This window comes from Sceloporus undulatus, unplaced genomic scaffold (genome assembly GCF_019175285.1).
Source record: "Sceloporus undulatus isolate JIND9_A2432 ecotype Alabama unplaced genomic scaffold, SceUnd_v1.1 scaffold_19, whole genome shotgun sequence".
Taxonomy (NCBI): Eukaryota; Metazoa; Chordata; class Lepidosauria; order Squamata; family Phrynosomatidae; genus Sceloporus; species Sceloporus undulatus.
The window spans coordinates 1,313,332-1,330,247 of NW_024802941.1; the positions used below are offsets into that span (position 1 = coordinate 1,313,332).

General features: G+C 40.9%; 1 protein-coding gene across 4 annotated transcripts in view; it reads right to left on the reverse strand.

Annotated features, from left to right (window-relative positions):
• Positions 1 to 518: 518 nt before the first annotated feature.
• The window catches only part of LOC121917465 (sorting nexin-14-like), a 66,593-nt gene continuing 50,195 nt past the window's right edge, over positions 519 to 16,916 (reverse strand). For 3 of the 4 annotated variants that reach the window (XM_042443459.1, XM_042443460.1, XM_042443462.1), the window contains 9 exons: positions 16,724 to 16,835; positions 15,913 to 15,953; positions 15,668 to 15,787; positions 11,125 to 11,248; positions 8,788 to 8,952; positions 7,071 to 7,166; positions 6,203 to 6,294; positions 3,754 to 3,813; positions 519 to 702 (listed from right to left, as the gene is read on the reverse strand). In XM_042443459.1, the coding sequence (XP_042299393.1) occupies positions 667 to 702; positions 3,754 to 3,813; positions 6,203 to 6,294; positions 7,071 to 7,166; positions 8,788 to 8,952; positions 11,125 to 11,248; positions 15,668 to 15,787; positions 15,913 to 15,953; positions 16,724 to 16,835 (846 nt within the window). In that variant the 3' untranslated portion in view covers positions 519 to 666. Of the gene's footprint in view, positions 2,790 to 3,753; positions 3,814 to 6,202; positions 6,295 to 7,070; positions 7,167 to 8,787; positions 8,953 to 11,124; positions 11,249 to 15,667; positions 15,788 to 15,912; positions 15,954 to 16,723; positions 16,836 to 16,916 lie in introns of all 4 variants that reach the window. The other variant, XM_042443461.1, reaches the window with a different exon arrangement.

Sequence of the window (16,916 nt, forward strand, 5' to 3'; positions counted from 1 at the left end):
AGCGGCAGATCGTGGCCTCAGCGGGAAAGGGGCGGGTACGGCCCGCCCCAAATAGGCGGTTTGTAACCTGCCTAAGTTTCTTGCATTTATGGTAGTTATGTCTTCAAAAATTTCGGCAATGTCTGCAAAGACACTGGGATGGTTCAGGTTCATTTGAATGTTTATCTGAATAAAGACCATCTGAAAAACCAATGGTTTGAAGTTCTAGTATTTCACACGTCATGGTTTGCCTGTGTGTCTGAAGCGCAAACCATGGTTTGGAATCTATGGTTAGCAGAAAACCATTGTTTAGCATTAAGGCCTCAATTAAGCCACAGAAGGCTAGTTAGAGTAAAAGCCAGAATAAGTACTTTCTTAAAAAATATGTACTGGAACACTGTAAACATTCTTTCATGTTTGGGCCCTTCATATATTCAGTGATGGCAAAAGAAAATGTCTCCTCATTTTTTCCCTGCAGTTTTAGGTTAGTAAAACATACTTTACTCAGTGGAAAAATAGGCAACAAGGTCTTAATGAAATTCAGTCCATAATAAAGTTTAATTTTTTGAGTAAATATTTCTTCTGAACTTGGAAGTTCATTGTATATACAAGCAAAATGTACAAGACTACACAAATAACCTATCCATTAAATTAGAACTTAGCAGCCATCTACAGAACGGAGTTAATTCAGTGTTCTGATGTGGAGGAAGAATCCTTTTCAACCTGTTAAGAGCAACAATATGGGGGACAGGGAGAGAAACACCTGTGGTTTAATTTACTCAGCCAGGACACAGAGGGAATACAGCAATATAAATTACAGTAGTAAGTATAATTAGCTTATAGAAATTAATTATGAAGATATCCAGTGTCTAAATTTTCTAAAGGTAAATACTGAGATGAGCTTGGTTCATTGAAGGCACCATTTAGTTAGTGAGACAATTCTGAGCCACACTGTCCTACACTGCAAAAATGACATCTCCACTTCAAATACCTAAGAGTCATTAATACTGTACATTGTGTCAAGGACCATAAGCCACTAAAAGGTTCCCAGTAAATCTCACTGAATTGCACGGGGACCCTGCAAATGCTTTTGCACAATTCTCGTTCCATTTCAACAGATTTGTCTAGGAGAATTTCTGACAGGTTGTGCAATAGACTGGTTGCAATAACTGAGTCACAGCAGAAAATTCAGTGAGATCACTACCACAGAATCCTGCTGCAGCAAAGACACTATCATTCAATTAAGAAGTCCTTTGAAATGGATGTAAGTGCATGCCTGGGCTGTAACATTTGGTATAATGAAGAACTGAGTAAAACAGTACTGGAAAAGATAGCAGTGAATTTAAAATTATGAATGAAAGGATTCTTTCAAGAAAGGCAGCTAAAACAAACAAACAAACAAACAAACAAAAAGTGCCATTGGACCATTAAGATTTTTAAAAAAATACTTGGGGTGCAGAAACATAAAGAGAGACTATAAATAGAGAAAAATATTATCTATTAAAAAACAATGTCTGACAGTAAAGAACTTTTTGTTTTATACACTATGTTTGAGTGTGTGTGTGTGTGGGGGGTGAAGGTATAGCCCTGATGACCATACAGCAAACTCCCCAAAACATATTACAGTGATTCCTTTATTAAGCCAACCAAAAAAGGCACAAAATATATCATGCTAGCTTTCAAAGTCAGCTGGCTTCATCATCCAAATATACTTTTTAAATAAGGCAGGGAAGAAAGATAACAGTGTTAGGATCCCATGTCCCAGTTGCCTTATGGCCACGAAGAGATGTGGCCTCAACCTGCATCAGCTTTCTATGAAAACCATCTTAAGCAAACACATGAAGCAAGAGGCAAACCTGTGACCTTAACATCATCATTCTTCTTCCTCTGCATCATTTATAAAACTATCTTTGCCTGATGAAGAAGCCAGTGGGCTTTTAAAGCTATCATGGTGTATTTTGTGCCTTGTATTTGGTCTAATAAAGGTATCATCACAACGTATATTTTGGAGTATGTGGGGAAATGTCACAAGAACCTGTAATAGAAACTAGGACACATTGCTTTAAAATGAGTTAGTCAAATGCATAGAAAATAAGACTTGCATTCTTTTAACTATGATGAAAACATACTGGAACTCAGAGTAATTATTACTGATAATAGTTTGTTGGGAACAAACAATAAGGAATGGTCCTATTTTATCTTGCTTATCTGTCTCCAGAGAAATCTGGTTGGAGGCTGATTGCTGGAATGAAAAGGCCTGCACATCATGAAATTCTTCAATTGTGTAGTGCTCGCTAAAACTATTCAAGAACCCTGAGAAAGGGAAATGTTCTCAGTGCTTCTCAGAAACTAATAATCAGTCCTTCATCCCAAAACTTACTCTTAAGAGGCATACATAAACAATATGTAAGTCCTGTAAGAATCAAAATCACTAAGGAGGATCTGGGAGCACCTGTCCTTCATCCAAAGGCTTCTTCTGTGTGCACAAAGGCTTTTTTCTGGTTTAGAATATGACCCTTGTGTATCAGGACTGGAATCCAGGTATGCTTCTGTCTGTACAGAAACACAGCTCCTGTCTCAAATTGCATGCCAACAAAAGCAATGCACAAGCATTGGCACACAGTCTGTTGCACAGCATCACACAAAGTCTTCCCCTAGCTCAGCTGTTCAAGGAAGAGTGCCACTGTTGAGATTTCTTCTGCTTGCAGATCTTTGGATCCAGCTGGACCCAGGTTTTTTGACAAAGAATAAAGGAAATGGGACAAAGTAGCAGAAAGGGATGTTAACATCAGCCTCGGGTCCTATGGCATCTGAAACACCAACAGATTTACTGTGACATCATAATCTTACCTGATGAACCTTAAGAGCTGATGAAGTAGACTCTTGTCCACAAAGGCATATGCCTTTAAATCAGGAATGGATACAGGGCATCCCTCTAGATGTTGAATTATAACTCCCAGCAGAACTAGCTGGTATAGCAAATAACAGAGAATGCTGGGAGCTATAGTCCAACACCAGGAGAGCAACACCTTTGCCATTTTAAACTGTCTGATGCCCCAGTATAGACTAGCATAGTTTTACCACTGGAACATGTCACCAGGGGCCAAGAAGTCAGATGTGCTGTGGATACCATGGCAAACTGATTGGCAGTTTGAAAAGCTATTTTCTTAAAAGATAAAGAGTGGAGGCAGGAAATCATGGCTGAGATGTTACACAGGTGTGGGCAACATAATTCTCTGAATGAGCAGTGACATGCCGACTGTACTATGTGGCACTTGTCTTGAATGGCAACACTGGACAAATAAATTCATAACCAAAGGAGTACTACTGCCAATTTTGATGGGGCAGATGGAAACACATCACCTAGGAATTCCCATCCACACATGAAACAGCACTACATACATAACTCTGTTTCAACTGCTTTGAACTGGATGCAGACAATAAACATTGGACAAAAATGTCCAGCCACTTCTGGGAGGGAGGGAGGGAGTGTAAGGCACCTGAAACCAGGTGCCTTTCACAGCAAAACCAGACCTAAATCAAATCTTTATTTTTGTCAAAAGAGGAAAAACTATTTATTCATATACATATGTACAATTGTGTACAGTTATTTCTACTTGTAGATCAAGAAAAGGGGTATCATGAAGAATGAATATGAGCTGTTGAAATACATCAACAAATAAGGAGCAGGAGGGGGAGAGGAAGAAGAGGAGGAAGAGGAAGTGGAAGAAGAAGAAGAAATTGTAGTTATTGTGTGTCTATGTCATTACTTACCTCATTATTCAGCTCTGGAAATAGTTCCTGAATCCCAATATCCAGAAGAACATAAGTTAACTAAAAATAAAAGGCAAGCAGAGGTTATGTTTCTTGAGATTTACAAAATAACCTCCAGTGCCCCAAGCACCAAGTGCTCCATGTATGTAGTAATCAACCCAAAAGAATCATCTTACACATGGCAACTATGATATGCAAAAAGCTGAAGTCTCCCAAAGCCATTTTACATATGCTTGAAATCCAGAAATGAAGATGAATCATAGAATCATAGAGTTGGAAGAGACTACAAGGGCCAAATGGGTGATGTTCAAATGACCCTTTATAGTTTGCATACTAGTCAATGGAAGCAGTTAAAAATGGCCACCTTGTTTCCCTACTAGGGCCACATTATTCAGGAGGAAAAGATGTGGGGGCTGTGTGCTGGCAGTGGGTGTTGGCAGAGCTAGAGCTGCCGATATGCACTCCAGCTCTCTTTCTTCTCTTGCCCGTTTTCCTAGCCATTCTTAGAGTTTTCTCTTCCATTCAGCCTTTCCTCTGCTATGCTCTCTAGTTCCACAATCTATACCCCTCACTTCATCTCTTCATCCCCCTATCTCTTTGCTGTCTTTCTCCATTCCTGGTTTCTATTTCAGCCTTTAATGTACTTGATATTATCTTTCCTTCCTCTCGTCCTCCTCTGCTTTTCAATCCACCATTTTCACATAGCTCACCTCAGCCAACCACCCCGGCCAGGTTCCCTACTCGATCCTTGGGCACATCTCTACTTGAGCTCTGAAAAAGCCATTTCAGCTATTTTCTGCTTCCCTTTTCCATCCCTCTGGTGATAAATGAAGACTGAGGAAATCTCAGCAGGACAGCTAAAAGCAAGCATTACCTTGAAGCTTCTCTCTCTCACATACACACACAAACTCTTTTCTCCTCTCTGTGCTCCACCCAACTAGGGAAGATACAGATGGCCCAAGGAGAGTGAGGTCACAGCTTGGGAGTTGGTGAACCATGTAAGATGGCCCTGTGGGCATATCCAACATGTAAGATGCAAGTTTATTACTCTTGTTTTAAAACTACCATACATACTTGTCTTTAAGTTTAAAAAATTATGCCCAAAAATTGATCCCAAAATCCTAAGTCGACTTATTTACAGATCAGAATGGTAATACGATAGCAGCTCTTTCAGATTTCTCAATGCAGTTTCTTTCTGTCCTGAACCACACAGATAGAGTCCTTGGTGACTGGCTGTTTGTTGTTTTTTAAACAGTCCCTTTTCCACCTGCGCACTTCACTGTCTCGGAGGTGAAGGCTGAAACACTGAAGCCTTGTACTGATTGCTGTTTCCCTCTTGCCACTGGCATACACACACTGAAGGAGCCTCTAAATTTTACACTCAACCTATCCATGTGTCGTATCAAAATCCTTTATTTTGGCCCCAAAACCTGCCCTTGACTTGATATGTGGGGTCAATTTATAGTCTAGTATATATGGTAGTTTATTTTGTTACATGCTGTTGAGGCAAAGGTTCCTTAATCTGTTATTGGTTCATGAATATAGCCATGACAAAGGGAGCTAGTAGCTCCTTTATTCAGTGAAGTCTCACTGAGAAACTTGGCAGTTCACTGAATCCACACCATCAGTGGGATTCATCAAGAGCCAAAATGGTAGCAGCAAGGATAGATGCCAAGTGATAGCTAGCTCTGTATTTCATAAATCTCATCCCTCAACTTCTGCTGCTTAAGGTCTCTGCTGTCCTAGATTCCCTTTCTTGCTTATATATAGGGCTAATAAGTGGAACGTGTCCTTGTTACCATTCCCAGTCCATAAACCCCAGTGCTGCTATGCTGGATGCTGCACTGGTCTGCTGCACTGGCCCTTCTTTTGCCTACTAGGTGTGAAGGTAAAACGATGAGTTGCTTATCCACATGATCTAGCAGTGAATGGTACTTTTATATTGTAAAGTGCAGCAGACTACTAATGTTGCCAAATCTGACTTTCAATTAATCAAGTGCTTTCTTAAGGAACTGAAGTGAATCATCAGGGTAGTTACTGTTTGATATGCCTTCCAGAAGAAAAAACAAGCAGTCCATCATGTGTCTGCTCTAACTCTCTGTGGTACCAGTAGGAGGATCTAGTATTTTAGTATTCACCAACAGTATAAGAGCTAGTGTGGCATGGTGGTTGAGTGGAGACCAGGGTTCAAACCTCAGCTTGGCCATGAAACCCATTGGGTGGCCTTGGGCAAGTCACATGTTCTCAGCTTCAGGGGATGGCAATGGCAAAAATATTCTTTTGAACAAGCTTAGCCAAGAAAAGCCTATGGGTTCGCCTTAGGGTTGCCATAAATCAGAAATGACACGAAGACACACAACAATAACAACAAGGGTTTGTTTGTTTTTTAAAGAAAAACTAGGCTGCTTGCGGCATTAGAAATCACTCAATCTTTTATAACAATACCTACCTGTTTGTTAAGCACTGGCTGCTGCAATCCATCAAACAGAAGTCTGATGCCTTCGTATTTGGCCTCTTCTCCAATACATTTGCCTATCAAATCTAAACAAAACGTCAAGACATAACCAGTTATGGTACTGCTAACAAAAGATGGATATAAATTCAGTGAGGGATAAAAATTCTTAAATCCTCAGAGCTTTAAAATATCCAAAAGAGTTATTCTACAAAGGAAATCTGTGGGAAACAGTTACATGAACAGCTGAAGATTTTGGCTATGTCAGCACCTTAGGTATACAATTTGTGTTTGAGCAACTGGGACATTGCTATTGTGTTTATTGTTCTGGACGGTAAACAAGGCGGTGTCCTGTTTTCATATCTGAGTGTCCATGAATTAACAATTTCCCCAGGACCATGGGCATGGAGGCTTAGCATACCCTGCTCAAATACAACAATGGATTAGGTGTGTCTGCCAGCTTGCTTACCTTCTTTGTCATGTCTCTTTTGGCTATACCATTTGGCATGACTTGGGGTCAACCAAGGTAAGTTCGCTATAAAATTTGTTCCTAGTACAAGCTCCCTCTAAGTTATGCAGTGTTAAAAAAAAAACCTCTGCATTTGCCAAAGCGTTGCTTGGGCTTAGAAAAGCCCTGGTGAATGACCTAAACTGAAAACTAAAAAGTGTATGTCCTTGTTCACTATACTGGGCCTCCCAGAAGCACTCATGACCACCAACCATAGCTTCCTTTTGGAATGTTCAGCTAGCACAGGACTCAGGAGTACTTGAAAAGGATATTTAGATGAATATGAGCTATGGATCTTAATGGACATTAGCCATTTTGAGTGACTCTTGACAGTTCATGTCACAGAAAACAATGAACCTGGAATGTATTTCATCATTTCATCAAAAGTCTTCTTTGCTCGTTTGTGCTTATCTTGAAGAGACCGAGATTCAGAATTTTCACAGAACACAGCATCTGAATGGAGAGAGGAGGGGAAAAAATAGGGCATTGCAGACCTCTCTGTATAAACAGACCAGTTACTTTAGCTGGTTAACTTCCATCAGTTAATGAAAGGTACTTGACTAATAAGCCTTTTTTAATTTAATTTAATTGCTCCAGCTCAAGCTACTTGACCAATAGGTCCTTTAAGGTCTTATTTCATTTAAAAGTCCTTTATTTAGTTGCTATTTATATAATAAAATGAAGAAACAATCATCCACAAAAGCCCTATAGTAATAAAGTGGAGCAAGAGTCCCTATTATTAACAGAGCATTGATCTGCCTGAGGCAATGGGAAACTGGGGGTGTGGAGTGGTGGTGCAGCCTGCACCAGGTGACATTCCAGAAGATGGGGGCCACCAGATCAAGTCCTCCTCCTGGGGGGGGGGGGGAGTCTGTCCTTCCTGGCTTTGCTGCAGTGGCCAAAGTCTCTTCATAAAGACTCAAAAGTAGGCCACTGCAGCAAAAAACAAGGCCAAGTGTAGCCAGCCTTGCTTCATGGCGGGAGCAGCAGTCTACTCGTGAGGAGGCCACCACTGCTATGGTGAAAGACAAGGCCAAGAGCACCTGGCCCTCTTCAATTCCTGCTCTCCTACCTGGATTGGGCCACAGACTTCATAGAAGGGGCGAAGATTGGGTCCCCTCGCCCTAGAAAGAAACTTTCTCCCCCACCACCACCCTCCTCAGAGAAAAACTATAGTGAATGCTGGCTAAGGCTGGTGCCCTCCTTGTCCCCACAGCTGGCTTTCTTGCCTTGAGAGGAGCTCTCCCTGGCCTGGGAGAAGGGTGCTGCCTCTTGCTCCAGAGTGGGTCTATTTTTGCTGCTTGGCAGGAATTGCTGTGGCTCCTGCCTCTGCTGTGTGGTTATATAGGATGTGGGATCAGCGCCCTCTCCAGATTGCTTTGACATGGCTGGTCACTTCAGGAACTACAAACCCCAGAGTTCCTTGTACACAGGCAAGCAGCAGGGGCTGCGGGTGGGCAAGGCAAAGCAAAGCACAACAAGTGGGCAGTGGGAGCTGAGGAGCTGCTGGCAGCAGTCTATGCATGAGTAGGCCACAGCAATGTAGGAGAAGGATGAGCATGCCCTTTTGGTCACAACTCTTGGCAGTCCCCCTACCCCCCACTGAGTGACACCAGGGGTGGCAACACCACTGGCCTGAGCTGGTGTAATTCACAGAATCATAGAGTTGGAAGGGATCATAAGGGCCTTCCAGTCCAACCCCATTTGGCCATGCAGGAATTCATAATCATAGCACACCTGACAGATGGCAACCCAGCCTCTGTTTAAAGACCTCCAAAGGAGAAGACTCTACCACACTGCGAGAGAGTGTGGTCCACTCTCAAACAGCTTTTACTGTCAGGAAGTTCTTCCTAATGTTGAGGTGAAATCTCTTTTCATGTAGCTTGCATCCATTGTTCCATGTCCTAGTCTCTGGAGCAGCAGAAAACGAGTTTGCTCTATTCTCTATATAACACCCCTTCAAATATTTAAAGGTGGCTAGCATATCTCATTTAATTTTTTTTTCTCCAGGCTAAACATATCCAGCTCCCTAAGCCACTGTTCACAGGATATAGTTTTCAGACTGTACACTAACCTCTCAAAAGTGTGATAAGTGACACCAAACGATGCTCCTGAAAGAGCTGTTCTAGCTTGTACCGCAGGTAATAGTCCATGTATGCTTCTAAGGTGTTTTTGAAGAGAATTCGGCCTCCCGTTAGCATATGATGAAGCCAGTCAGGTATATGGAAAACCACTCTACCTGTAAGGTCATTATTGTTATATATACTTATGTGAAAAATACTATGTATATTTAATGCATGAGACTATATTTTTGGAGTGTATAACTCAAGATTTCAAACTGGCAAGCCTCTGATTATGCTTTTGTGTTCCAAATTTCATTAACGTTAAGGAAGAGTGCAAAATACAATATGGAATACAAGGAACTATTTCCAGCCCCAGAGCCTATTAGGATACCCCAGATATCCACAAGGGGAGAGCCAGGGGGACAACATCATTTATCCTTCCAGTCTCCTTTCCCCAATGAGCAGGACTGAAAGAACTGGCCACCAGGTCAGTTGTTTTGTTCTCTTATTTCATTTATCCCAGCAGCATAGCCCCCAAAATCTCAGTCTTCTTTTACTACAGTAAATGAATACAGAGCACAGGACTCTTCCACACACAGGCAAAATGATGGGAATCGAGAGCTGTTCATAATCCATTGTTTTCTTACTTTTAGCTGGATCAGAGTCTCAGACCTGAAATACACAGGTCACATAATGTGCCTTTGGGCACTTTGAGGGTGTGGTGTTCAAATGACTGTTCAAACAACACCCCCCCCCAAACCATCAGGAGGTTGCTCCAAGGCCGCCTAAGGTGGCCCAAAAAGGAGTGACAAAAAGTCGGGACTGCCGCATCCAATTGCCGTGGTCCCGGAGCCAATTGGGGCCGCTACTTTTGCCCTGTCTGTTTCACCCCTCAAGTTCTGATGTTACACAAGGAGAGGGGGAAAATACAATTACAGTGAAACCTCACCTTACATGGGGGAATCCGTTCCGGACACCACCACCCCACGTAAGGCGAATTCCATCTATTCATAGAATCATAGAATCATAGAATCATAGAGTTGGAAGAGACCACTAGGGCCATCCAGTCCAACCCCCTGCCATGCAGGAAATCCAAATCAAAGCATCCCTGACAGATGGCCATCCAGCCTCTGTTTAAAGACCTCCAAGGAAGGAGACTCTATCACCCTCCGAGGGAGTGCATTCCATTGTCGAACAGCCCTAACTGTCAGGAAGTTCCTCCTAATGTTCAGGTGGAATCTCTTTTCCTGCAGCTTGCATCCATTGTTCCGGGTCCTGTTCTCTGGAGCAGCAGAAAACAAGCTTGCTCCCTCTTCAATATGACATCCCTTCAAATATTTAAACAGGGCGATCATATCACCTCTTAACCTTCTTTTCTCCAGGCTAAACATCCCCAGCTCCCTAAGTCGTTCCTCATAGGGCATGGTTTCCAGACCTTTCACCATTTTTTGTCGCCCTCCTTTGGACACGCTCCAGTTTCTCAATGTCCTTTCTGAACTGTGGCGCCCAGAACTGGACACAATATTCTAGGTGGGGCCTGACCAGAGCAGAATACAAATGAATGGAGCTTGTGCGCGTGGCCTTGGGCGCGCACCCCATTCATTCGAATGGGATGTGCCGCCCCTTGTGCCCCGCATGCTCCCGTGTGGCTTGAGCACATATGCTCAAAGCTGCATAAAACGGGAGCACACTGTACATCACTTAAACACCTTGCCCAATTACCACCCTATCATTCCAATACATATCTTTACAGAGAGCCTCCCCTCCAATCCATCTGCTTTGGTCCAGGCCTCAGAGGGAGAGAAGAACCATTGGACCTCATCCTCTTTCCCTCCACCATTCCCTTCTCCTTCTGTTTCATGTCTTTTAGATTGTAAGCCTGAGGGCAGGGAAATGTCTGATTAAAAATAATAATTGTAAGCCGCTCTGAGAGCCATTAGGGCTGAAGGGCGGGGTATAAATACCTAAATAAAAAAAATCAAAATGGCCAGAAAAGCAAAACCCTATAAACTGGTATCACTGTTAAGATCTGTGTCAAAGTGGTGGACAAAATAATTTGATTTATAAGGTTTTCAAAACTTCCATAATAGCTCATATTAATTTTGTATGATTTCCATATATATGAACCTTGAGTCAACAAGTCCACTTTCACATCCATGATCATGGTAGTCAGAATTATCTAATGTTGGCACAAACCCTCAATGCACAAAAATGGCTGTCAAAACAAGAAAAAACTGCTGTATTAGCATTAATATTTTAACTTCAGGGTGTATTGCTGAAACAAATGGACAAATTTAACTGAATTACTGTATGCTTTATGCTAAGAAAAATCAGAAACAACTTCTTACCAATGTACATTAAGTAGTCATAGACTCCTTCAACAGTCATCATTTCCATAAAGTAGTTCTGATTTTGTCTTCTCTCTGAGATCTCAGAGCGGTTCGCATTGTTCTTGTAGAGTTCATTAAAAAGCTAAAACCAAAGGGAATCAAGTTTTTAAAAAGAACAAATACTAGGCAAATTTATCACCAAACAAGACTAACCATTGGTTAGTTTTAATGGAATCAGTGACAATTTTCTCTTGCACAAAAAGAAGCTGAGAGGTTCTGAAGTGATATATTATATCCAACAAAAGCAATGTTCCATTATTTACCAGCCACACCTGAAGGCTGAAACCACAACTTAGTCAAATTATTCACATTTCCTAGCTTTGTCACTAGTAATCTACCCATGATGAGACGAACTTTGCTTTTTTGGCTGTTTTGCTTTAGCACTGTGAAATTATAATAAAATATTCTGAAGGACAGCTGAGCTAACCAAAACTGGATACCTTTGCTAAACTATTCACCAAAATTTAACCAGCCATTTGAAGTGGAGTAATATTGGCTCCCCCAAAGCATTACTGGTAATACAGTAAGTGGGAAACTTAAGTTCAGAGCACCCCCAAAACAGGATTTTGTGTAAACCCACTAGGAGTTTGAGCAAGAAGTCCTGATTCAAATTAGATTTCACTGCTTACTAGCCAATATCCTCATGCAACCTGTGCAATACTGGGCTACCTTTAAAATGTTACAGCAACTTGAGAGGATGCACACAAATGACTTAGAATGTATTATATAAATAATTAAAATTAGCTAGGGAGTGAGAACTATCTTCAAGCAACAGAAATAACTGCTTTAAATTATTATAGAACAGTTTACTTTACAACATTCTGACCATTTCCATAGTTTTATTTCCAAGGGTAGCCACAGAAAGGCACAGAGATTTAGATATGGATTGCCAATTTGAGATTTAGAACTAGGTTGGTTCAAATTGGTCTGTGCTGAACCAGACTATTTTCTGAACTACCTAATCAAGAACTAAACCAAATGGTTTGTACATCCCTAGCACCTACCGGTATGTGCTTTTGAAAGGTTTATGAATATCATATGAGTATCAAGAAATACAGTAACTTCCATTTTAATAGTTGTTGTCATTATTATTGCTGCTGCTGTTGTAGTTATAGTTATTTAGCATTTACCCCCATTTAACTCTTGTTTCTATTCCTGTCATTCCATGGCCTACAAGACCATGCTGCTATACTGATGTTAATAACAATGAAGGAAGCAAAAAACTATGGGTCTCAAAGAGAAGATGGAGCTTGTTTTACTCATCAAATAGCCACCCCTTAATGGTATATGACAAGTCAATTTTATAAACAAGAGAGTTACAACAGCAGTTTGTGTAGTTATATGAGAGTCAATTGTTTTTAAAAAAGAAAGAATGAATGAATGAAAGAGAGAGAGAGAGAAAAGACACCCCACCCCCAGTGGATTAGTAGAATTCCTTTTTTAAGTGGGTCTAACAAGAATATGAGCCAGTGTGATATAGTGGTTTGAGCACTGGACCATGATTCTGGAGACCAGGGTTCAAATATCCCCTCAGCCATGGAAACCCACTAGGTTACCTTGGCCAAGTCCCACACACTAAACCTCAGAGGAAGGCAAAAGAAAATCCCTTTTGAACAAATCTTGTGCAAAATTGGAAAAGACTTGAAGGCACATAACAACAACAAGCAATTTGATATCTAGTTGGCTTGTTAAACTAGTATTTGAGTGAGCTGACCTAACACTGGCCTGAAACACACGGGCCAAATAAAGGGACTACTGAGCACTTTGGGGGCACGCCCTCAAACTACCCGGAAGTTGCTCTGAGGCTGCCTAAGGTAGCCCAAAGCCAGCCCAAAAAGGAGCAGAAAAAAGCTGCTCTTGCCAGCAGCCCATTCAGAACCACGGTAGCATCGGCTTCAGGACTGCAGTGAGCTGGAGTGATTGGGGTTGACGCAGCCTCTGTCTGCTCCCTTTACCCCATCTGCTTCACCCCTAAGATACATTTTTTATCACAACCTCATCTGCAAATTTCACTCATTTGCTGCTTTATTTCAGACAATGCCTCCAGGTGGACCCTGTTGATCATGGCAAAGGCCAACTATGTCTCTGCCAGACACACAGATTCCAGCAGGGCAGTATATGTATATGTAGTCTACAGTTGCAATTCTTCTTAGGAGCTTGCTGCATGGTTATGCCTATGGATATTGTCTAGGGAACTGATAGTACAGCTGAGGATTAAGAACTTTGGATTTTATGTAGAACAACTTCAGATCGTGTTACATTTTAAAAGAATATCTCTTCCAAGGAAGTTGTTCTACATAAAACCCATCCATCTTACAAGAGAAAGAAGTATTTTCTAGGGAACTGATTTCACAACTGAGGGTTAAGAACTTTGTTGTGAAATCAGTTCCCTAGAAAATGCTTCTTTCTCTTGCAAGATGGATGGCACCAAAGCTTTCCTTTGACCAATCAACTGGCAAGAGTTTCTTTCTCTTGTAAGAAACCTCTTTCTCTTGTAAGGTGGATGGCACCAAAGCTTTCCTTTGACCAACTGAATGGCAAGACCCAAAGCCACTCTGAATGTTCTCTGACCAGGCTGACATATCTCTTGGCAAGTAAGAGTGAAGGGCCTGGATTGGATCAGGGGTTGCTTATCTAAAAAGAGCAGCCCATTTGTATTTGGCCTCTTCTCCAATACACCTGGCCTATCAAATCTAAAAAAAATGTCAAGACATAACTAGTTATGATATTGCAAACAAAGGATGGATATAAATTTAGGAAGGGATAAAAATTCTTCAATCCTTGGAGCTTTAAACTAGACAAGATGTTTATTCTACAAAAGAGATCTACAGGAGAAAGTTACATGAACAGCTGAATTTTAACAAAACATTTTGGGTAGATCAGCACCTTAAGAAAACAATTTGTGTTTGAACAACTGGGACATTGCTCTTGTGTTTATTGTGCTGGAGGGTAAACAAGGAGATGTCTTGATTTCATATCTGAGTGTCTATGAACCAACAGCACAAAGGCTTAGGATATTCTATTCAAATACAACAATGGACCAGGTGTGTCCATCAGTCCATAATCTGTGTTACTATCTTTGTCGTGTCTCTTCTGGCTATACTATCCAGCTTGACTTGGGGTCAAGTCAGGTAAGTTCATTATAAAATTTCTTCCTAGTATAAAGTCCTTCTAAATTACCATATATACTTGTGTACAAGTTGACCTCATATATAAGTCAAGGGAAAGTTTGAGAGTCAAATTCATGGAAAAAAACACCTCATTTATAGTAAATAAGTCAAGGGTAAACCTTAGGGGGTTATAAGGAAGGATGGAAAGGGGGAAATACCACTTCCATCCATCTTTCTCCTTTTCTGGACCTCTTTGGACCACCTAACACTGATTCTCAGCTGCTGGAGGAGAGGTTTTAACATTGGATTGAGAAGGGAAGGAATTAGTGTTAAATGAGGTGTTTCTTCCATGGGAAGAGGAGGCTTGCAAATCGGACTGTGGAGGGAAGCAAGTATGTTCAATGAAGTGTTTTTCCATGGGAAGAGAAGCCTTGCAAATTGGATTGGGAACCTCTTTCACACACACAGAAAAACACAGTGCCTCGAGGCACCAAGACTGGGACATCACACTTGTTTGTTTTAGGACATTTCTAAGCAGTATTAGCTATTGACTCATATATAAGTCAACCCAGGATTTTAGGTTCAATTTGGGGGCATAAATTTCTTGACTTATTGTTGAGTATATACGGTATGTAATATTAGAGAGAAAAACAAACTGAATTTGCCACACTGCTGCTTGGCCTCATACACATTTTTAGAAAGTGCTGGTAGATGATCTAAACTAACAGCTGGAAAATGAGAGTGTATGTCTTTGTTCAGCCATGGGACAATGAACCTCAGAGCTTGGCTTGGACCAGAGTTTGCCTGCCCAAGAGGAACAGTCCATTAGCACACCCTGGCACTAGAGCGCAAGTCTTCCAGTACAGGTACCAGGATGTCCTAGAAGAAATCTTGGGTGGAGTGCAACATGCTGTCTGTCTGTCTTAAGTCGAGCAGAATGTTTTATCATTCCTATTTTCTTTGAGCACTGTTCTCTTGGGTGTGTTATCCTACTAGCAATTTTGTAGTCTCTGCTGTCTTTCAGCCAGGTCTATGATTAATTTACGAGTTTTCTTTAGCTTGTGCCTAATTTCTAGTGCGTTGGGACTGAAGCCTTGTCTTAGACCCATATTTGTTAAGAGGTATGCAAGGCCTTGTTGTGATTATTTACCTATTTGTTGGAGGAGAAGATCTAAAGTCAGAGATCGAGGAGGCAGCCATGGGACCAGCTAGAATTATTTGGGGATAGAGGATCAAAAAGCATATATGGCATATCCAAACAAAATATTTGAATTTCAGTGATAGAGACAACTGTTCCCAGAAGTATCAAGATTATTTTTCCACAACCAATTATTGTTTCTCACTGGCCAGTCCCCCCCCCCCCAAGTTTCATCCAAAAGGACATACGATACCTTTTTGTTGTTTTCAGAAGTAGGACTGAGAATAGTAAGTTCTGGTTTACTTGGTTTAGGCTTAGGAGATTCACAGGAATTAATAAAATTTATAATGAATGGCTCCAAGTGCTGGCCTTTCTGAAATTAACCAAACAATAGCTGTAATGGGCAAGGGTTCAATATAAAAACTATATGGGCTAAATTCACAAGTGGACTTTAGCAAAATATAAGGATTACAAACCCAATTAAGAATCTCTACCCACCTCTTTCATCAGTTTTCCAGGAACAGATTTTATAATTTTGCCTATAATTAAAAATCAAAAGGAAAAAAGAAGTCACAATAATTTGTGCTTGTTCCACAACAAAGCTGATACAGTGATCCTCTTCTTGTTTTACAGGTTTTTTGTACCTTGCAAGCTATACTCTCAAAACAGGTATTCTTTGTTCAATGTATGTAAGGACTATGCCTCATAGTATTTCATCTGAGACTTTAATGCCACTATGTACATTCATATTATTTTAAGAAAAACCTCTAATAGCACACAAAGAATAAGAGTTTATACTCTATGGATTTCATTTCATTTACTAGATATTTTATGCCATGTCAACCTTTGCTCAGAATTATCAAACTGATTTCAGATATTGGTAGATGCCAAGGTGGGGTGGAAGAAGGAGAAGGGAATTTTGCTGATTCCACACATGTCCTCCACTGCTTCCAACTCTATTTTGTTAAGTTCCCCAACCTTCAGAAACAGATTTTCGAAGGGTTCAGGGATTTCAGGGAGAATTGGTGAATGGCAATGCACTTCCCTGCATTACCTTCTGCCAGTGGAAATTCATCCCATGAGCAGAGTTGCAATCAAACACCTCTGGATCCAAAATAAATATTTTTGAACCAAGTTATAAGATCTATTTATCAAGAATTATTTTACAGATGTGCAACAAAGACAAAGACTTCTGTATGATCAGGGAAACAGCCTTTTCCCACCCACTTGTCTAAATCACAATTAGCTTACACAGAAAACAGCTGTAGCTACATGGCAAAAAAAATTCATACAACAACTTTGTACATACCAAGATTTACATCAGGCAACATTTTATCGAGAAATTGTGTTTCGCCACCATTGGGGGACAAGAAGTCAGCTAAAAGCTGGCTGTTACTTAGCTCAGGATGTTGTGAAAGTTTCTTTTAGGGAGACAAAAGGGAAAATGAGGTTATTAGTGCCTTTTCAGTAACAACAGTTTTAAAACAACTTTTGTTCTATAC